General features: G+C 35.8%; 1 protein-coding gene across 2 annotated transcripts in view; it reads left to right on the top strand.

Moving 5' to 3' along the window:
• Positions 1–2,662: 2,662 nt before the first annotated feature.
• Positions 2,663–24,294, top strand: part of wwc1 (WW and C2 domain containing 1) — a 40,434-nt gene continuing 18,802 nt past the window's right edge. The window contains exons 1-8 of one of the 2 annotated variants that reach the window (XM_079586069.1): positions 2,663–3,630; positions 10,933–11,042; positions 12,172–12,375; positions 15,412–15,488; positions 15,732–15,811; positions 18,793–18,922; positions 23,507–23,653; positions 23,817–23,887. In XM_079586069.1, coding sequence (XP_079442195.1) covers positions 3,512–3,630; positions 10,933–11,042; positions 12,172–12,375; positions 15,412–15,488; positions 15,732–15,811; positions 18,793–18,922; positions 23,507–23,653; positions 23,817–23,887 — 938 coding nt within the window. In that variant the 5' untranslated portion in view covers positions 2,663–3,511. The remainder of the gene's footprint in view (positions 3,631–10,932; positions 11,043–12,171; positions 12,376–15,411; positions 15,489–15,731; positions 15,812–18,792; positions 18,923–23,506; positions 23,654–23,816; positions 23,888–24,294) is intronic. The other variant, XM_079586068.1, reaches the window with a different exon arrangement.

The raw sequence follows: 24,294 nt of genomic DNA on the forward strand, positions 1-24,294 counted from the left end.
GTGGAGTGTGTGTGTGTGTGTGTGTGTGTGTGTGTGTGTGTGTGTGTGTGTGTGTGTGTGTGTGTGTGTCACTTAAACTATTGTGTGTATTATTGAAACATTTTTGGTTCAAAAAACAAATGACAAAACTAACCAAGAGACAGGAAAAGAAACGCAAAAAGAAAAAGAAAATGAGTTTAAACTAACCTAATAGGTAATGCATTGTCTCCTACTCGCCGTTGGAGGGCGTTGTTTAGTTGAAATTTGGGGAACTTGTGTTGGCATTGTTATGTGTTGACATTAATTATTCTTGGTAGAGATTCACTTACACACACAGTTTACGACTAATAATACCGCTGCATTTTTTTTTTTGCACACTTCTGGATTAACTTTGGTTCCTTTGTTTTGCATTGATTCTTTAGTTATGTGAACTTTTCTGTTTCAAGGCAGTTTAAAAAATGATAAAAAACAAAACAATCCTCCTAGTATCACATGATAAATTATTACAACTTTTATATTGTGCTATTTCCTTTACTCCATCTTTCTTTATCTTTTTTATTAATAATAAAGAGTGTCAAAATTAGGTAAAATGTATACTTTGCATTTTTTTAAGAACTTTAAAAAGTCATATTTTCTTTTAATTTGGTATGCATGTGTAGAATTTATGACAAATAATCACTGTCCCCAATACTGCCATCCTTAGATTCCAACAATCATTTTAGAGAACGTTTTGAGTAAAAAATAAAATATATTTTATGTTTTTATTTATTTTATTAATATTTTAATTAATTAATTAATTCCAACATTTTAAGAAATTTACATTATGGTTTGTGAGTAGCTTTATTAAGTGAATTGAATAATTAAAAAACAACATCATTCGTATATTTAAGTTCAGTAATTTCACTTTAATGACAATAGGTAATTTTCATTGCCATTAAAGTGAAATAACTGAACATAAACATACAAGCTTGATAAAAATGATCATTCTAGAAGAAATTTTCAGATGGCACGTAGAGGGTTTTGCATCTGAAATCTTCATATATATATATATATATATATATTGAAGTTAATTAACTGCTAGCTTACTTGTGTCAACTAGTCCAGGGCTTATCTATCCCCAATGAAAATGTTAAACTGTTATTACAGTCACACATCATTATCAGTATCAGTGTTGGGTAAATTTACTTTTAAAAGTTATGCATTACAGTATTGCATTACTCCCTAGAAAGTAACTGATTGCATTACTTTGTTACCTTTTATGTAAAGTAATAATTTTAAATCATCTGGGATGGGCTTCCTTGTTTGTTTTAATAACAAACAACAACAACAGTTATATTTTTGGCCAATGCAAAGGCTCTTTCACACCAAAAGTGACACGAATAAGCCTCATGCTTATAGAAACGTGAATGCACGCCTGTACACTAGAGGGCGCAGCTAAAACAAACCTCTCAGCTGGATGAGATGAAGTATTTGTGCAATTATTGCAGGTTTGCATAATATTCCGAGTTTGCATTTCACAGTTTTTATTCATTTTGAGGAATACTGAATCTGTTTTTGTGCAAGTGAGATGAGTAAATTTAGTCCAGAACTACAATAATCATGTTCACACAACATGCACTTTCTCCTGATTTCTCTCAGCTGTCAGTCAATAAATGGGAAAACACAGTAACTCATGTTACTTATTTTAAAAAAGAACTCATATATTATGTTTTAAATGTAAAAGCTAAAAGCATTACTTTACTAGTTACTTGAAAAAAGTAATCTGATTACGTATAACTTGTGTTACTTATCTTCATTTGAGTGTGATGCATTATCACACTCATTGTCCACATCAAAAATCCACTTGAAGATTGATCAGATCCTTAATTCCAGGACATGTGATGAATGTCTCCAAAAGAGACCCTCGCCATAAAATGAAAGTTTTGTCATAGTTTACTCATCCTCAATGTGTTCCAAACCTGTATGAGTTTTTCTTCTGCTGAAGAAGATATTTTGAAAGATGTCGGAAACCATACAGTTCTTTCCGTTACAAAACATGGCATCAATTTCATATATGTCCACTGTAGAGGACACCAGAACCTATCAGGCATTTTGGGAGACACAAGGGAATAGGGAAATCAATTATATATCAATATTCTAATGAAATATTAGACATCATTGTGAAAATGTTGCCATTATTAGACGTATTTCTTCATTACACGTGTTGCCCCTGGGACACAATAATATGCTGATTAGATAGCCTACAGAGTACAGATACATTGTATTTAAAGGCACTACACATTTATGGCCATTTTACCCATATTATTGCATAAAGTAAAATGGCATATCAATTAATTTCGTTATATCTTTATTAACATAGTTGAGAATCATCTTTATACAAAGTTTGGTTTAAAAAAAATCCTGAAACCTCAAGACTGATTGGTGGTGATGATGAATGAAAACAAAATCCCATTTCATGTCTTTTTATTTTCCTGGTGTCCGCTACATAGATGACAAAGTAGCCTAACATAAAATACGCTATATTTTTATTGATTTTTTAACCGTTTGTTTCTTATGCTCTAAACCGTGTAATGATATTAAGAAGAAGAAAGATTTTATTTGTCTGGCTGTCATGAGGATAAGGTTAACGTGAGTGTGCTCTGCTACTAGAAGGACTACGGCCATCACCTGTATGACGTAATCCATTCCGACCGCAGCATAGCGACCGAGCTTGACTACGGGGGAGAACCGCACACAGCCACTTAAAGGAAAACACAACATTTGGAAACAAATGAGAAAGAAACGCGCTACTTTTCCAAAGAAATAGCCGAAATGCACCGGAGGTGATAGGAATGCATCGGCAAAACACGAAGATACGGAATACGTGTGTGTGGAGTAACTAACTGTTTGCGTTGCCTATACAACGAGCTTTTGGGCTAACAGGCTAGCACAGTTGTCGCTAAAACATGGTGGGCAGACACTGAACGGGGGGGAAAAAACCCCACTATAGACTCGCTCATATGTGGATAATATTGGGAAAATTAACTATATTTTCTGCTCGGAGGGAATTGTGTGGACTTTAAAGTCGACTTTTGACTTCTTTTTCTTGGAGGAAAACTCTCGCGCACGACCTTTGAAAGTTTTTTGACGTCTCGCGCAAGTTAACCATCCATCAATCTCCGCGAGAAAACATGATTGACTGTCTGATGTAGTGCGCACTCGACCGACCGAGAATGCACACGAAACGAGGAGTTTCTGAACATAAAAGCGCAACTCCTGCGGCAAAGTTACGCGATTCAGAGCATCACACCCCTCGTCCATTCATTTAACAGCGTTTGCTCGTGGAAACAATGCTCAGTATAGCCTGCACGGACTGAACTGGAATATTGGGACACGTATCATAAGGAATACATCTGTCAGTGGTTAATTAATGGCACTTTCCTTATGCGTGGGGTTTAACTTTTTTGGACTAGCCCACGCAAAGCAACACATGGTTTGCTTTCAAATCAACTTAGAAGACTTACAGAGAAAATTACATGGAGACTAGTTGGTCATGCCAAGGAAGGAGTTACCATTGCCAGAGGGTTGGGAAGAGGCCCGAGATTTTGACGGGAAGGTCTATTATATAGACCATAGAAATCAAGCCACCAGTTGGATTGACCCAAGGGATAGGTATGTGTTGAGTACTGCACGTTCTGGGAATGCATACTTGCGTACTACTCGGTATACAGATGCATGCTGGGTCCATTACTCATGTGTACAGCTGTAGTTCACTGAAAGTGTTCTTTAAATCCTCAATTCGCAATAATGCACACGTTAAAGCATCAAAAATGGTCTGCATTTCAGTGTTGAACTGCTTTGTTTCATCCTGGAACCCATGATCGGTGCCAGCTTTACCACTTAAGTCTCCCTGGACTTTAACACCAAATCTGTGCAGGAATGCTTAAGATTATATTCGAGGTTTGGTATGTTTTTGGTATGTGAACTAGGGTGTTTTTCCTTCCCTCCTTTGGATTTTCAGTTATTTACAGCGTGCACAGAAATGGAAAGATGATAGCAAACAGACCGCATATTTTTCTTCTTTGTGTGGTGCAACTGGTTTGCCTGTAGCCAGGAAACCAAGATGGCAGAAAGTTGTAAACAAGTACCTGGGACACATTCCTTAGCATGAGAAGCCCACAGCTGATTCCCTCAAATCCCTTTCACTGCCAGTCAAGGTGCAGGACGGGATCAAAGTGCACCCGAGCTGTGCAAACTTTAACAAGAATGGTCAAATAGTTTTTTGATGCATTCCACACTTGTTTGCTTGGTATGAGAGCTACGTTTTTTTTTTGTCAAAGTTTTGGAATAGTTCAGCCAAAAATAAAAACAAATTCTGTCATCTTTTACTCACCCTCATGTCATTCCAAACCAGAATGACTTTCTTCTGGAATACAAATGAAGATATTTTGAAAACAAATATATATATATATATATATATATATTTGATGATATTTCTCTGTGTGGTAAAAAACACTTTTTTTTCGTACATACATTGAAAGTATGCAATGCTGCTTTTTACACCATAGGCTTTCATTGTATGAACAAAAACAGTTGAAATATTTGTCAAAATATCTTCTTTTGTGTTTCACAGAAGAAAGTATGTCACACAGGTTTGGAATGACCGTAGGAATTTTTTGTGTGTATTAAAATGGTGTGATAAATAAAGGCAGAAATAGCTTGCATATATATATATACACACATACACACCCTAATATTGTAAAATATTAAATATAATATGAAATGTAATAATATAATACGGTTTAAAAATATTTTAAAATAACTTTTCTATTTAATATTTTATTTTAATAAACTAATTTATTTCTGTGATTTAAAGCTGAATTTTCAGTATAATTACTCCAGTCTTCAGTGTCACATGATCCTTTAGAAATCATTCTGTTATGCTCAAGAAATATTTCTGATTATTATCAATGTTGAAAACATTCATATTTTTGTGGGAACCGTAATAATTTTTGGGGGGTTCATTGAAAATTAAAAAAAAGTTATATGAACAGTATTTATTTGAAATAGTATTTGAATGTTATAAATATCTTTGTCACTTTTGATCAATTTAATGCATCCCTGCTAAATAAAAAAGTGTCATTATTTTTTAAATTTTTAATTGTAGTGTATCACTTTTCCATAAAAAAAAATGCACAACTGTTTTTATCATGAAGTTTTAAAATTTGAAGTTTTAAAAGTTTCAATAATACATTTTAAATGTTATATTCAAATAGATTTCTCACATATAGGCTATTTCATATAGTTATATTTCACAATGTAACTTTTTTTTTATTTTGATCAAATAAATGCAGCCTTGGTGAACACAAGACACTTCTTTCAAAAGCATCAATTAAAATCTTAATTATTCTAAACTTTTGACCAGTTGTGTATGTATGTGACATTTTGATGTAAAATGAATACGAAATATTTAAGATAAATCAATAAATTCCCAAACTCTAATTCCAATAGTATTTAGTCTGTACTGAAATGACACTGAGTTGATCAACTGCACGGAAACAAAAGCTGAGGCACAACAGACGTTTCCGCGCTCATGCCTGGTCGGCTGGACTGTTATTGCACAGTGTGGTGCATCAAAGGCGCTGATTAAAAATGACAAATATTTCAAATCCTGACCCAAAACTGTCAGCAGAGCCTCCTCCCCCCATCTCTCAGACGGCTGCTTCTCCACTGCTGAGCAACAGTTGACAGGGAGTTCTTCTTGGTAATGAGCTCCCATTTGACAGCGTTCTTGAGGCAAATGCACAGAGGTGTTCCTGCCCTCCAGTCATTAAATAATAATAATAATAATGTGCTTTTTGGTTTTGGTTGACTAATTCAAAGTGTTGGTATTAGTAATGATCTTCATGTAGTTGCTGTTTGGCTTTTTGATTGTAGTTACATCACATTTTTTAGTACATGCAGGCTATATCAGTTTTGTGTTTTGCCAAACTGAGGTTATGTCTTTTGTTTACATATTAAATTGGTTCCTAATTTTCAGTGCTTCTATTCACAGCTGGCCGCTGTATGTCATCTTTTTTTTCTGCTTGAGAATGGATCCAAATATTCAAGATTACAGGGATCCATAAGTACAAATTGAAGTATCAGTAATTTAAATCTAATCACAGATTCATTGTTATTGGTGTAATTTTCTGTGGTGACATCATGCTCAGGGGAAGTGTTTGAGAATGACCCGGGTCACGTCCTGAACCCTGATCCCACTTCGCTCTCTCACCTCTACACTCTCCTGTTTATCACATCTGTGTACTAATAATATTATAGCAAAATGTATTATTTTTATGCTTTTATTATAATAATAATAATAACTTTGATTGTTTCAAAGCAGCTTTACAGAGATAAACGTATAATTTAAGGTGTGTATATATTATATACAATATAACGTATAATACTATAATATAATATAATATAATATAATATAATATAGTCAGAAAAGCAACAAAGCAAAATTATACAATGGAGTACAAAAGTATGGAGCCTTTAGGGATATGGTGCTAAATGTGAAATTGGAAATAATAGGGTGGACATTTTTTTTACATGCCCACTTTTCCATACAAAAAAATGTGAGACCATATTGATTTAAAAAAAAAACTCGAGCCTGCAATAAAGTTTAGAAAAAATGTGAAAACAATATATTAGAAGAACGGGTAGGCCTATATGTGTAGCCTATGCCTTAATAATATGTTACTAGAAATAAAGGCATAGCCTATATATAAATTAGAATATTGTGAAAAGTTTTCATAAGCTGTTGGCCATAGTCATCAAAATTATGACAAATAAAGGCTTGAAATATCTCACTTCGCATGTAATGAGTCTATATAATATATTAGGTTTACCTGTTAAGTTGAATTACTGAAATAAATTAACTTTTGCACGATATTCAAATTTTTCGAGTTTTACCTGTATATGTATCAGATTTTACATTTCTAGGTCATTAATCAAATGCAATCAAATTTGTATTATCGACCAAAGGTCGGATAACATGGATCATCAGGTTTTGCTTTATGTAAGCTCAAGTGCTACTGTTATCAAAGCGAAAGGAGGGCAAACCAAATACTAAGGCCCTGTTTACACCTGGTGTTAAGATGCGTTTTCGGCGATCGCAGCGAGTGTGTGTTTGAGAAATCATGAATGATGAGAGAACATAGTGCTCGGTACATTTATCGTCTTCAAATCAAACTTGGGTCTCCATCTGACAGTTTAAATCCCGTCTGGCTAGAGCACTTCCTATAATGTGTACACATCAGGTCAGTAGCGGAGAGTAGACGTTCTTTTGTGGCTGTTCGAACACTTTCAAAGACACGAACGAAAACACTACCAAAGCAATCCGGTCGAATGCGTTTTCAACTCCCTCTAAAAGTGAACAAGCTCAATACGCATCTTAATACCAGGTGTAAACATGGCCTTAGACTTTTTGAATTTCATGTACATTTTTAACGCTTCACTCAAATAGTTGCTGATGCAACAGAAATAGATTAAATAGGAGAAATGCTCAATTATAGGATGTTCAGTAGTGCTCTCAGACTTTTGGATCCACTGCTGATGCTAAACAAGAATCAAATGCCTCATAATTAGTTTTCTTTGCAAACCCGATGAAGGTCCAACCGCGTAATTGCGGAGAAAGCATTCCTGTGGACTGCCCACATGTCCCACACTGGGCGTAACTGTTTTGTTTTGCCTCAGCGTGACATGCTGAAAACATGCGCTCAGGTAAATGGAATGTTATCTGGCTCTCTCTGATACGAGACCGTCGTCGGGGTGTAGCTGCGCACTTTTATTGTCGGACCTTGACTCGGTTGGAGCCTCATAAATGACTCGGGGAATTTATGGAGTGCGCTGAATGAAAGTGTCTGACTCATCGTTGAGCTATGTCCTGTGTTTGCACTCGGCTGTGCGCTTTTGTCATTTCGCATCAGACCATGGGTTCTGGGTCTTTGACTTCATAGGTTCGCTAGAGCTTCAAGAGAACCTTTTCTGAAGCCTTTCTACAGTTCTTGTTGTTTTACATCACAAAAGCAGGCCATTGGGCCATATTCATTCTGCTCATTCCTAATCATTCTAATGTGGACATCTCAACTGCATGCTTTGGGATTGGGATTTTGGGGTTTCCTTAGATCTTGTGTATTTGAAGATCTCAGATATGCTGGGTTAAGCCTAGAGTTTGATGACATGCATTTATTCAGGTGAGCCATAATTGAGTCTGGATATTGGAGAATAAAGGAGTTGAGAAAAAGATGAGCGTTTCTCACTGCAGCCGTGGTCTTTGTTACGTTGCAGAAGTTTCTTTTCTCCGAGTTAAATTTAGAACAGGCCGGTGGGGGTCTCTCAGCACAGTTTCATTATTCATAACATGAAAAAGGAGCTAGTTCAGTTTCACCCTCTTTGAAAGTCTTGAATCGACAGGGGAAGACAACAGCTTGTGCTCATTTACTGCAGACGACTGCAAGATGATTTGAATGAAACCCCGCTTGCCTAAATATGAAATAAAACATGGCTAGATGTACAGTATATAGTTCCAAGGCAAGCATGCATCTATCTATCCATCCATCCGTCGAGAATATTTCCATCCATCCGTCGAGAATATTTCCATCCATCCGTCGAGAATATTTCCATCCATCCATATCTATCCATCCATCCATCCGTTCTTCCGTCCGTCCATCCCTCTATATCTATCCATCCATCCACCCATTCATCCGTCCGTCCGTCCATCCATCTATATCTATCTATCCATCCATCTCTCTACCCATCCATCCGTACATCCATCCGTCCGTCCATCCATCCATCCATCCGTACATCCATCCATCCGTACATCCATCCATCCATCCATCCATCCGTACATCCATCCATCCGTACATCCATCCATCCATCCATCCATCCATCCGTACATCCATCCATCCATCCATACATCCGTACATCCATCCATCCATCCATCCATCCATCCATCCATCCATCCATCCATCCATCCGTACATCCATCCATCCATCCATCCATCCATCCATCCGAACATCCGTACATTTATACAGTGCTTTGCATAAGTGAACACAGCCATGCTAAAGTTGACTAAAAAGAGCAATAAAAAAATAATCTTTTGGAAATTGATCTTTATGCCTTAATTTAAAAAAAAATGAGGAAAACTCCAATCTTTATAGAGATGCATAGTATCCTGGATCCATGAAATAACTGGCCTTTAAAAATATCCTCTATGGGAATTTAACATAGGGGTGTCCTGACTTATGCACCCTGTATTTTATGGAAGAACATTTATTTATTTACGATACATTATTCATTCACAAAGAAAATTGATGTCTTTAAAGATTGGAAAAATTTTGTCAAATTTTTTAAATTAAGGAATTAAGATCAATTTCCAAAAGATTATTTTATTTTATTCCTCTTTTTAGTCAACTTTAGCATGGGTGTAGGATGTGCACTGTACATAAATCCATAAAGTTGTGAGAAAATGTTGTGCACCTTTTGCTTGCAGATGCCATTTGGTTTAATATTTGGTTTCTTATGCAATACATTTATACATTACGTGTAGCTTAATGTGGCTTTTTTGTGGAAATGGTTTAATCCTTTTAATATGCTGCACAAATCAGATTTAATGTGGAATGTTCCTGATAATCTGAGGAGCAGAGAGCTGACTGTATTGCGTAACTGCTGCTGGACGTAACGGCTTTAGAAAACACTCAAGTCTGAAAGTATTTGAAATGGGGAAATATGACATTCCTTTAATGCATGAAAACAATGCCTGCCCTGAACACAAACTTAAATCTTTTGCAGTGGTTGGGGGAAAAAACTAATTTGTCCACACAATAGTATTACAAAAGCTACATTTATGATAAATGATTAAACCACATCTGGTGTTGGGTTGACCCATTGTTCAGGCTTTAATCGGGTGGTTTGCAAAAAAAAATTTCTACGTTGATAATAATAAGAAATGTTTCTTGAGCATCAAATCAGCCAATTAGAATGATTTCTGAAGGATCATGTGACACTGAAGACTAGATAAATTCAGCCTTGCCAATCAAAGGAATAAGTAACATTTTAAAGTATAATAGAAAACAGTTTTAAATTGTAGCATTTCACAATATAACTGTTTTTACTGTATTTTGATGAAATGCATGCAGGCTTGGTGAGCATAAGAGACCTCTTTCAATAAATCTTGATTATTCCATATTTTGACCGGTATTATATGTTTCTGTACACACTGCTACCGTTTAAAAGTTTTGGTTTGGTAAGCTTTAATTTTTTTTTACATTTTTTGATTTATATATATTTTCTCTTTGGAAAAATATATATAAATAAATGATGTAATAAAAATCATTTCTTATTGTTACCTAATGCCTTTGGTTCGCATTCTTATATCAGGTTAGTGTTAAACCTCCTACCCTAGGCTCTTCGAATTTACTCTAAAACCTCAACAAGCTCTTTCTTTTTAATTGATTAGTCTAGCTAGCGAGTGCCAGCAATACTCTCTCCACTGAAGTTCAGCCAGACTACTTTGTTAGCATTAGCGTGCGCCTGCTAATAAAAGTTTTAGCGTCGCTCTTTTCGGCCAAGTGAGTGTCCCCGTTGCTCTGCGGTGATCCAAAGCACTGGGCTTGGAGAGCCACAGCGTGTTGCCTCAGAAACCTCCAGGCGATGGGTCAGCAGGGCCTGTGGAATGCCCGGCTTAGGTTTCCGGCTATTGTGCTCGACCAGCACACTGGAGGTGAATAGCCCGACATTCCTCTGATGCCCCCCTCCCCCCCACCACACACACACACACACACACACACACATGCTCGCGCCACGCTCAAACTCTCAGTGATTGACATCCCATGGAAAATAAGCATGAAGGGTGGAGGTCCAACATCCCGCTGTCTTCTCTGTGATTGGCTGTTGACTGACAGATGGATTCCCTGTTTGATTTTGCAGGCAGACTAAGCCTCTGACTTTTGCTGACTGTATTGGAGATGAGCTGCCTGTGGGATGGGAGGAGGCCCACGACCCCCACGTTGGAGCCTATTATGTCGACCACAATACCAGTAAGTTGAACAAGTTGCAGCCCACCTTATGCATACATAGGAGTAAAGAGTGACTGTTGTGTGATGTTGTGGGGTTTAGACGGATGAAATGGCATATTTAATCGGACGTAAATGAAAACATGGCTTTGAGGGTCGAAACTCTTGATTCAGTGGGCCTTATTTATTAAACAAATTTCTGTGCAGATAATTTGTCGCCAATGCGCAGTATTGTGTGCCATTATGTAACAATTTCATCTGAAACATTTGGACACACCTACTCGTTATTTTTTTATTTTTTTCATTCTTTCAACGTTTTATAAATATATGTAATAAATAAGTGTTGTTTTAGTATTATTGAAATTAATTTGATAAATATTTTTATTTTATATTTTCATTTTAGCATTAATTTATTATTTCAGTTTTAGTACCTCAATTAAAGCTTTTTTTTTTTAAAAAAAGGTATTTTTATTTTAGCTTTACTTCAATTAACAAAAAATATTTTGTAATCGTTTTAATTTTAGTTAACAATAACAGCACTGATGAACTGTTTTTGCTTTTGTAGAAACCATGGTACATTATTCTTTGATGAATAGAAAGTTCAACAGGACTTTGAAATAGAAATAGTTTGTAAGTTATCAGATTAATTGTCTTTACTGTCACTTTTGATAAATTCAATGCATCCCTGCTGAATAAAAGTATTAACCAGTATTCATATATATATATATATATATATATATATATATATATATATATATATATATATATATATATATATATATATATATATATATATATATATATATATTCTGTTTTCAAAATAATAAGAAATGTTTCTTGAGCAGCAAATCAGCATATTAGAATGATTTCTGAAGGATCATGTGACACTGAAGACTGGATGCTGAAAATTCAGCTTTGACATCAAAGGAATAAATTACATTTTAAAGTATATTAAAATAGAACAACGTTCTTTTGAATTGTAATAATATTTCACAATATTAATGTTTTTACGACGTTTTTGATCAAATAAATGCTGGCAGCCTTGGTGAGAAGAAGAGACTTCTTGCCAGAACAACAACAACAACAAAAACCCTGTAGTGTATTTTTTCCATTAATTTTCAAGATATTTCTATCTTCTCTCTGCTTCCCCCAGAGAGCACCCAGTTGGAGGATCCACGGGCTCAGTGGCAGCGGGAGCAGGAGCTCATGTTGCGGGATTATCTGAGCGTGGTTCAGGATGCGTTGAGCGCCCAAAAGGAGATCTACCAGGTCAAAGAACAGCGCCTTCACCTGGCCCAGCAGGAATATCGGCAGCTAAATGATGCTTGGAGGGACAAGACAACCTCACAGACCAGCCGTAAGACTTGTGCCTCTATACATGCGTCTGTCAAAGACTGTTCTAATGAGCCACTTGACAGTGATTCTTGACACAAGTTTTTGACATGTTTAGAATTATTCTCCTTTCACTATCTCATGAAAGTCGTTACTCACTATAGGTCAACAATGCCAGATATAAACCTAAAATGTAAATATTGACATCTTCAGGACAGTTTCATACTGATTTTCAGGTCTATCCATTTTATTTTCATCCCCATCAGACTTATTTGAATGTTTTTGTGGTGTTTCTTAGAGGAACGCAGAACTTTAGGGAGAAAACGCAAACATTTCTCCATCAGCATGTCCCATTAGGGGCTTCGTACGTAGTAGTGTTTTTTTTTTTTTTTTTTTTTTTTTAGTAGGGCTGTCAATAGAGGTTATTTAAAAGGATGAGACTGTCTATATCCAGTAAAATGTAAACCATCAGATGGAAGGGTGATTCTCACAAAACTGGATTTTCTTCAAGCTTTTTTTCAAGGTAAATGTAGGTGTCTAGGATACTTGGAGACTCCAAATAACTAAATTATTCATAAATGTATGCACACCAAAGCTCAAACAACATTACAGGGAAAAAAAAGCGTCGAGAATTCACAGTGTATGGTATGAGTACGGTACAACAGCAAAGAGCTTGTTTATATTGTCAAGTTGCGATATCAAACAGGAATACATTGAGATGCCCCCCCCCCCCCCCCCAAAAAAAACTTAAACTAACTGCCTTAACCTGACTGCATATACCTACTACAGTAAACATATTTATTCTGAATTACAGCAACATACACACATCATGACAAATCAAAACATTATCCTGAATGTGTGTGGAAACAACGTGAATGTGCTGAAATGTGTGTCATTGCATCACGAGCGCACATACACGATTTGTTTGCGCATCAATATGACGGACTAATGCTTTCTTACTCTACAACTCCTGTAATGTCACCGTAATTGTCTTTTCCTTGATTGCAATCCTCATCCATCAAAACTTCACTAGCGAGACACTGGTTTGCTTTATCTCGCGCTCTTCTGAAACAATCACAGAATACGACAGAGCTCACGTTTTAAAGCGAAACACACTGAAAACTGGTCACGAGTCACTGTTCTCTCTGCCATCTCTGATGTAATCAACCTGGTTTTCTTTAAATTAGTGATTTTTTGGACTGAATGCTTGAATGAATTTGTGTATCATTGGGAAAACTTTCCCAGAGTTTAGCGGATCTGATCGCAAACAGTGAAGCAAAATCGGGTAAAAGGTTAGAATCTAAATTTCTGCATACCAGGGTTACAGGTGCTTGCACCATTGTAGATGCTCAGTGTGATAAACTCCTGACTTCCAAGATCATCTAACTGCGTGACATAAATTACGTAATGCTTCACTAATTTATTTCCGTGAAATTATTTTATTTCGTTAATGGAATCGCATGTGTTGACAGCCCTATGTAAAAGACAATTTTCTTGATCTTAACGGGCCCTATCATACACCCGATGCAAAGCAGCGCCAATCGCGACGCAAGTTTTCTGCTAGTTTCAGCCCGATGCAGTTATCATTTTCACGTCCTGCGCCACGTTGTTTAATAGCAAATTTGTGCCTATTTATGCGCCCATGGGTGTGCTGGTCTGTGTTCAGGCGCATTGTTGGTGCAATGCTATTTTGAGACAACTGAAATGCGCCATTGACCAACAAAAAACTGGTCTAAACTCAATGGCGCAATATTTTTTGGTTATTTAAAGAGCGCGTTAGTAATGTGCGCCTATTGGCGGGTCCACAACGCGCGTACACTCTGCTGATCACACACACACACACACACACACACACACACACACACACACACGCACACACACACACACAAACTAGCCAAATATAAAAAATAAAAGGATTACAATGTAAAAGATGAATGTTGTGTACATAAAGATATGGTGGAATCGTTTTGTCCCGTAGATGGTCTGCTTGCGCGCTCTAACCTCGTCCACAAGCAGATCCGTTTGCGTTCTGGAGACGTGTTCAGTCAGCAAATTTCGTCCTGTAAATAGCAATCCGCCAAGGCGCGAGCGCAACTGGCTTTTAAAGGGAATGGGAGATGAGACTCTGGTTGGTGTATTTCATGTTACGCCCAAAACACACCCATTACTCATTAAGAGAACAGGGACAACCTTTTTAGACCATGCGCCGCGCGCGCTGACCATTTTCCCCGTCGTTAAACTAGCAAAAGTGGATTTGGACTCGCCCTAAGTGCAATTGCGACCTGAGCTTTAGACCATGCGCTTAGATTGTTAAAATAGGGCCCAGCGTTTATATTTATTAGGGATGCACCGATATGAATTGCCCGATACCGGTAATTCTTTATATTTGATAACCGATGACTGATATATTGGCCGATAAATCTAAATTCAAATTTGTATATCATTTTTGAGAGCCGGATGACGAAAACAAAAGTCTCATCGTCAAAAGCCATGTCCCAAGAACACAATTATAATGTTCTCATTATAATGTTATGTAGCCAATATGATAGATTTGGTCTGCACATGTTGCACTTGACTGTAGTCAAGAATATATATTGTGCATCCCTAATATTTATTAATCTAAATGAAGTACTAAGTTATAGTCTGAGGACAGGTGGTTTTAGGGAACATTGCCATAGTTTTGATAGTATAAAGAGAAAATCAAGAGTTACGATTGAGATCGTTCTAGTTGAGGGACATGTTTTGTCCCACGTGTCAAGAATCAGTAAACTGTCATAGTTAAAACTATGCATCATCTGTTGAGATAAGACAGCGAGAGCTGCATGCTTAGTTGATGAGGTTACAATCTTGAATTCACTTTCAAATATTTGTGCAGCCCAACCTGCAATGCCTTCACTCTTCATACATCTTTTGCAAGCAAATTCTTTATTTTGAAATATACAAAATGGATGCAGATTTATGACAGTCTATAGCAATATTATAAATCACTATGGAATTCCAGAGCCGTGTCGAGTGGCTTTCCAGATAAGATAAAGCTTTTGAACTCTTATCTTTCCTACAGTAAATTCCAGATCCTCATCAAGCAGTAAATATGACCCTGAAATCCTCAAAGCGGAGATTGTTACAGCAAAAAGCCGGGTAAGAAGCTCTTCCACTTAACATGGAGCCTTTGATTTTTTTTGTTGTTGCTGTGAATGTTATCTTGTTTATGCAAGACATGAATTGTGTGTAATATTTGCAGCACTCCGTACATCATGGATTTTAGATGTGATGACAGGCAGCGAGATTATATTTAAAGCCAAATGTAAGACGTCTTGTAATTACACAAGTGTCTCATTCATTCTCCTGCTCACTTTCTCTCTGTTGCTGTCTTTTGTTCAGGTAAATAAGCTGAAGAGAGATTTGGCCTTTATGAGGCAAGAACTGCTTTATAAGGAGCAAGGCTTTGAGACGTTGAAAGAGTAAGTGTAACCTGACCTCATTGCACGATCACGTTCCAACAACTGATCGCTTTCTTGTTTAAAAGCAGTCCAGTCTGAAAACACCTCGAGACAAAAATGTATCATCTTATCTCTTGCCATTTTATGAGTGCATTGGCACTTTATCGTGATGGAGTGAGCTCACTTTTTGTCTTCTCTGTTGTTGTAAAAGTTGATATGATATTTTTATTGTTCTTCGAAGCATCATGCACCTCAAACAGTCAGTGTGAAGCTATTCATATTATTTTCAAAATCCACCCGATTTTCTCTGAACAACTACTTGACTAGTCCAGTGATTCTTAACTGATGGATTGAAAGAGCTGGGTATTAATACAGGTTTTCCTTTTGATTCATTTGAATATGTTTAAGTTAGAATGTCAATTTGATTAAATATAAAAGAAATAGGCCTATCATCTAATGCTGTAAAATATATGTCGTAGACCAGTGGTTCTCAACCTGGGGGGTTTAGCAAACTTCCAAGGTGGCAACAGGATGACTTAAATGCAATTCAATTCATAAATAATATATAAAAAAATAATCAAACTTTAAATTAAACTGCTAAAAAAAACATAAAATCATGAACCTTCTTTTTAAAATTCCATTTCCGTCATTCATTTTGGGAATCGGACCACATGCCGTAAGTTTTGATCCTCAGTACACAGGAGTCATCTGTTCGTGATTCACATTAGTCTGATTTCGTTGAGTGCTTTTGATTCACTAAAACGAACCGGTTCATGCAAATTTGTGAGTTTGTGGACTACACTTTGCATTGTATGTTTATTTTTGCGTGCAGTCCTCGAGAACATCTCAATTGAAAGACATACCTTGCCTTGGAGTAAAACACTATCTAGTGTGTATCTACTGATACACTGTCTTGTTGATATTGGGATTATTTGAATGAAGATCACTACTAATTAGGAGCCAAGCACTGAAGGTGCGTAGGCAAGGCACCTATTGTAATAGTTAGTCTTCTTATTATTATTATTCCTCTCTGGAAGTATATAGCAGCCCATAGAACTGTGTAGTAAAAAGTTGTGAAATTTGGCACACAGATAAAGGACAGTCTGAATTTTTGGAGTTTCTTTATCAATCCCTTTAGTGCCACCAATTGTCCAAAGTTGCACTCATGTTTATGCAAATAACATTTGAACCGTAAGGACTAGAAACAAAATACGTTTCCCCTCTAATTCCTTGGCTCAAGCCGATGCGATTGCACCATATGAAGTCATTTAGCCAATTAGAAAAAAAATTAAAAACTTTTTAAAACTCTTCCGCTTTGATTTTCATGAAAATTTAAACATCATCTTCAGACCATACAGACAAAAAGTTACGGAATTCAAGTTCATTTGTCAAACCCTTCTCGAATAATGCTTGAACGTATTCGACAAAGAGCATGCCACAATGGATGTGAGGCTATATCTCCAAACTTGGTGTGTGTTATGACAACCATGACCTGAGGGTATCTGCACAGTTTTGGCGCAGTGCCACCTAGTGGTCTGGAGATATTAAAAATGGCTATATTTGCTTATAGTTCCTGAGTGGTTTAGCCTAAAAATAATCTTAAGAGTGGTCTCTTTAGATTCTGTTATACATAATGAGTCGAAGGATAACCAATTTTCCCATATCGGCCATATTGCGCATCTGTAAAATTCGCTATTTTACGAACGCATTGACATATCGTATGTGCCATCGGCACCATGCCCTGAAGGTACTCAAAAAGTTTAAAGACCTTGTGGTCAAAAATTTTACTGAAATTTAATCAAATTCTAACAGCTTTTGATTAATTTTGCCTATTGTAATTAAACTTGATAGATTCATTGGGTCATACGGACAGTGAGACTGGAACTAAACTGAGTGTTACAGACAGACTGGGAAGAGAGGTGCTAAAATAATGTAAAATATGTGAAAAATAATGTGTTTTTTTGAACATTCAAGCATGAAACTCTACTGTAGTAGACCCCAAAAAGAGACTTTTTAAGATTCCCCTTTAAGATATTTTTCCCTCTGGGCTGTTTGAGGAAGACATTGACATAAAGCTTTGGATCGGGCTGTTTTTGTATGTAAAAGGGCGTTGAGATGCTGGGCTTGATTCCTGTTGACTGCTTCCCTCTAGCTCTCTTGCCCAAAGGAATGTGGACTAACCTGTTGCTCAGGTCCGCACATGACTTACCGATGACTTGCTTTACATGCCCTCTTCTGCTAAACAGAACCACCCCCCCACCCCCCCTCACCTCTGTATTCTTGGCTCTACTGGAGCTTGACATTCCAGGAAATCGCAAGCAAAACATTCAACAGAGGCGTATATGAGTATTTCGCCGTTAGTGCGGTCTACGTGAACGCATGCCATAACATACATTCGGGAACACAACATATGCCAGGCATCTTTCAAAACTTGTAATGAGACATACTAATAACCTGTGGTTTTCCACCAAAATATAGGCTTGATGGTTTAACATTTGAAAATAAAAAAATTAAGTAATTCTTCTTCTTATTATATTTTCTTAAGTACTCGATTCTTTTAATTTTACAGTGGAATATTACAATATTAATATTTATTATTTTGTTTAATGTTTTTATTTAGTAGTATTAGTAGTAGTAGTAGTAGTAGTAATAATAAGAATAATACTTTTATTCTACAGTTCTATTATAATTATTTTATAGTCACTTTGATATATAATCACAACATTTTTGCCAAAAATGTGCAACCTTTCAAACTAGCACAGCAAACCTTTGCCGAATAGCATTTTAAATCGCTTTCAAAAAATTTTTTTTTTGCAAATAGACTTTTCCACAAATCTAGCTGGCCTTTTCCGATTCCCAAACATTTTTTTACTGAAACATTTTATTCTTTCACCGTTCTCCAGAGATTCTGAGTGTGATGATTCAACTAAGTCATTAAAAAGCTATTTGGATGATTTAAAATGATTTCTAATTGAACGTTTTTTTTCTTTGTCTTTCACCAGAATTGATCACAAAGTGTCCAGTGCCTCGCATGGCTACAAACTGCATGAAGCCCAGGCCATCCTGAAGGAGGTGAAGACCATTAAAGATGCCATCAGCTCTGGGGAGAAGGAGAAACAGGAGCTCATGCGGGTACAAATCTCTTTCTCAGTACATTCCCTGAGCAATGACACCCTGAAAGAAGCGTTTACACGTCGCCCAGGTCACGAAAGGACTAATCGTTACACCTTGAGAGTGTTCTGGGAACACATTCCTACATACTTTCATCATTAGGACATTGCGGAGAACTTTTTTGTCTCAGTTCCAGCCAGGTGTACATATACAAATAGTCAAGCCAACGATGATTCATAATGGCTAAGTACACACTAGAGAAGTAGGCAAACCAATTTATTCAAATAAAAACTGCCCTGAAGTGCTCTACTTGCTGCAAAGTTATCTTTATTATCTTATTGTCATAAGCTAATGTGTTTGAGCAGATAGGAGTGGCTAAGTGTGGTGGGGCTTTTCACTGAAGACGACAATCACAAACAGATTATTTTACAGCCATTATTTGTCTCGTACTCCCACCATTTTTTTAAAAATATTTTACAAAATACAGTTGTGTATTGGCATATAGAAGCAGGACACTCAAACTTTGTGAACCATGCCACTTTTTCACGCTTTTCACAAAATAATTACCGTACTTTCAATGGCAAAAGGGATCTTAAATACTTTTACATTGTTACAAAAACAACTTTCAAATAAATAAATAAATGCTGTTCTTTTGAACTTTCCATTCATCAAATATTCCTGGATAAAAAAGTATCACGGATCATGTGACATTGAAGAATGGAGTAATGGCTGCTGAAAATGTAGATTTACCATCACAGGAATAAATGACATTTTAAAATATATTCAAATATAAAACGGTTATTTTAAATTGGTATCCTATTTTATAATATTACTGTTTTTACTGTATTTGTATCAAATAATTGCAGCCTTGGTGAGTATAAGATACTTCTTTCAAAAACATCTAAAAAATCATTCAACTTTTGAATGTTGTATACTATTGTATGTACTACCTTACTATCTTTAAAATATAACGTGTCACTGCATTTTTTTTGCAGTGTAAATAAATACATTTAAAAAAATCCCTATTTAAAATTAAGTTTTACAAAAATGTATGTCAGATCATCAAAACAAAACGCATAATATGTCAAGAATTTAGATGTATGTGAATGTATAATTGTGTAACTCATAATTTATTGACCATTTTTATAGGCTTTATCCTTCACTAGTTCATTTTATTGGTCCTTTGATTTGTAATTTTCTTTTAAAAAGTTAAAATTTTCCTTTTCCTAAAAACTATTCATAATAATTAGCTAAATGTTATTTAAATACAGTATAGAAGGTCAGCTTTTCTATACAACTTAAACACATTAAAAGAGGATAGAATGCAACTCAACCCAAAATACACGTAACGTTACGGGGTCAGAGAAAAAATGAGTGGATTATTTGGTTATAATGTAAATTCATGTAATGCGATACGGGTGAACGTTAGGGTCTGTTTGTTTTCACGCTGAGTGTTTGCATTAGCATTGCGGAGTGTGAAGTTTCCATGTTTGCATAATGTTTTGTGAACCTACTGCTTTTGAATGTAGGCCTAAAGAAAATATTTGGTTATGTATTTGGTTTGCATCCACTTACCGTAATGTACAAATCTTGTTTAAGTGGAGACTTAAATTTCATCGAGTTTGCCCCGTGTTGTTTATACATTTGGACTTGTTAATTGTAGCAACACAAATTTAAAGAAGCCAGTGAAGACAATGTGTTTTGCCTCCCAGTGCGTTTGAGGCGTTTAAAAATCCCCCCTTTTAAAAGCTTATCATAGACTTCCTATTATGTACATCACCCTTTGGTCCATAGACCCTACTTTTTTTTATACAGCATAGATGTTGTTGACATTTCTTCTAAACATATTTTTAATTGTAAAATTCAAACAAAAGTTTGGCGCTGGATTTTAAAAATGTTTTTACACGAAGTCTCACCAAAGGCTGCATAAATATGAAATATTAAAACAATTTAAATTAAGTATTTTAATCTTTTATAAATTGTACATAATTTTAAAGCCTGTCCAGTAGATAATAAAGATTATATGTATTAACAAACATTTTTGATTTTTAAGTAATACATTTTTTTGTAAGTGTACATTTAATTTGCTATTATAAAACTGTATAATAATATACAATGGGGCCCAAAAGTCTGAGACCACTACAAATTTTTTTTATATTTAGCATTTTCTCATATATATAACATTAAAAACATTTTAATTATTCAATTATATATATATATATTATATATATATTTATTAATTTTGTATCAAATTTTTTTTTTTAAATAATTACGATTTTTTAATGTTTATGTTTTTGAAAGAAGTCTCTCATGGTCACGAAGCCTGCATTTATTTGATCAAGATACAGTAAAAACAGTAATATTGTGAAATAGAATTATAATTTAAAATAAATGTATATATTTTAAAATGTAATTTATTCCTGGGATTACAAAGCTGAATTTTCAGAAATGTTCTGCATTTTCAGCATCATTACTCCAGTCTTCAGTGTCACATGATTCTTCAGAAATCATTCTAATATGCTGATTCTCTGCTCAAGAAACATTTCTTATTATGATAAATATTGAAAACAGTTGTTCTTCTTTATATTTTTGTGGAAAGCGTGATACTGTTTTTTTTTCAGGATTCTTTGATGATTAGAAAGTTCAAAAGAACAGCATTTATTTAAAATAGAGTTATTGTGAACAATGATGATATTAATTTCTTCAAAATGATACTAACTGACCCCAAACTTTTGACCGGTAGAGTGTGTTTGGCAGATGGAGTCACAGTAGAATATGAAGTGTTTAAACAGCTTTGTCAATGTCAATGTCACCTTTATTTATATAGCACCATTAAAACAACACAAGTTGACCAATGTGCTTTACATTCTCACTGAAAAATAGAAAGAAAAACATACTACAATAATAATAGAATAGAAATAAGATAAAAACATTTAAGACGGATAAGCCATGGCAAACAGATATGTCTTAAAGGATAATTTATTATATTCCGGTATTTAACACCTTGAGTCAATATTGTAGTTTGTTTTGGATGAACAAGAGTGGTGGACAACATTTTTTTGACAATGGTTCCTCTCTCGAGTTTTTGACTATAAAAGAATTGGCCATGGACCCATATTAACATTGGAGTCAATGGGCATGTCCGAAAATGTCATTAAAACAGCCAATAATGTTCGTTTACAAAACTGTGCAACTCACCGAGTGATTAGTGATGTTAGTTGATGTTCCAGAAACAAAAAGTGTTGCGAAATACAGTTTCTGTCGTGTTTTATTCGTCATTTTGTAAAATCCCATTGAATTCTTTTGAAGGACTGAGTGCTCGTTAATATAAATGCGCTAACGGAAACGGAAAGGGGGCTGTTTACATTTGGTCGATGTAGTCTTTTTGCTCGCTTCCGTTTCTCATAAGGCTAGCGGGCAGATCAACTGTGCTCCGGGAGAGTAAGCGAAATAAACAAACAAAACCTTCATTAATTGTTACTTGTAATATGAAGTTGAACTCGACTGTGACCGTGAGTGTCCCGCGAGACATAAACATCGGTTATCGCCATCAAGTGGTCGGGAGTGTGCTAACGCTTCAGATTCAAATATTGAGCGGAAGTTACACGGTTGTGAAGTGTCTGAAAAAATAGTTCCACTATAGCAAAATAAACGGATTGGAATCATATATTGCGACGATACATTGTTTATAATCATCAACGAACACCACTAACCACTCGGTGAGTTTAACAGTTTTGTAAACGAACATTATTGGCTGTTTTAATGACATTTTCGGACATGCCCATTGACTCCAATGTTAAATGGGACCATGGCCAATTCTATTATAGTCAAAAACTCGAGAGAGGAACCATTGTCAAAAAAATGTTGTCCACCACTCTTGTTCATCCAAAACAAACTACAATATAGACTCAAGGTGTTAAATACCGGAATTATATTAAGTTGTACTTTAAAAACATGTACAGAGTCAGCATCCCTAACATATGATGGCAAGCTATTCCAAAGTCTTGGCGCTACTACTGAAAAAGCACGATCCCCTTTCTGGCTTAATTTAGTCCGTGGAATTTTCAGCAACTTTTGAGTTATGATCTCAAGGTTCTTCCTGATTGATACTCCATTAACAGAGATGATAAATAAGTCGGCTTTTCTGCTCTCAGTCAGCCCAAGGTGACCCCTTTTTCCTTGAGTATTATTCCCTCTTGCTTTGTCATTTTTTATTTATTTCAAGCTATTCCTCACACTGTTCGACAAGCATATGGAGAGGCAGGCAATGTTAAATAATGCATACCCCCCACTGCAGCTGGCAGACCTCTTCCGCCATGCGTGTGTTCGCCCGTAACGTGCTCACTCATAGCTTTGTGTTTCTTTCTTGCAAATCAACTCTCCTCCCTGTAGACTCACTGCCTCTCTTTACTCGTCACTTAATAATCACACAGGTAACCTCAGTTCTGCTTAAGCCCCTGTCGGCAGTTCTCATCTCAGAAATGTTCTGTCTGCACTGAATATCTGTGAGAGAACGGTAAATAGAGGTCAAAGATTTTCTGACCTCACAATGCTCAAAGGGACAAAATCACAGGCTGACATCTGGTTATTGTGTTTTTCTTTTAGAAACTGGCTGTGCTGAAGGATGATTTCCAGTTAGATTATGGCTCTCAGTCTGACCTGTGGGCCAGCAATCCGTCCCTGGCCAACTCAAACCTCTCTCTGCCCCGCGTCTACTCGGACGCCGGGTCTCAAACAGACATCCCTGCTGAGGTGAGAAACCAAATCCAGAGCTGGGTTTTACATGCTTGTGAATGATGAATCACTTTGGTGTCTTAGTGGTTTCACAATGTGCAAGTCATTTGTAAAATAAAATGTATTTTATATTAGCAGAGATGTTTTTTTATTTTTTTTATTGTGATTCTTTTTTAATTAGTTTGTATCAAGCTCAAATAAACTGGCTGAGAAGGTACGGCTGAGCCTGAAATATGAGGAGGCGAAAAGAAGGTATCTGTTTTTCTTCTAAATGTTCTTCTAAATTATTAGTTTGTAGTGGTCAATAAAGTTTGTTTAATCAGTAATGGCAATATTTAAATTACTATGTATTTATGTGTGTGTTTGTGTATATATTTGAACGACAATATACAATATTGTCGGTCAAACGTTTTGGATTGGTACGATTTTTCTAATTTAAAATAAGTTTTAAAATAAGTCTCTTATGCTCACCCAAAATGACAAAAAACGAAATATTATTACAATCTGTCAGATGAAGTGTCATGATGAGTAATGATGGTGAAAATTCAGCTTTGCATCACAGGAATAAATTCCATTTTAAAATATATTCAAATAGAAAACAGTTATTTTAAATTGTAATAATATTTCACAATATGACTGCTTTTACTGTATTTTGATCA

The sequence above is a fragment of the Phoxinus phoxinus genome (genome assembly GCF_949152265.1).
Source record: "Phoxinus phoxinus genome assembly, chromosome: 17".
NCBI lineage: Eukaryota > Metazoa > Chordata > Actinopteri > Cypriniformes > Leuciscidae > Phoxinus > Phoxinus phoxinus.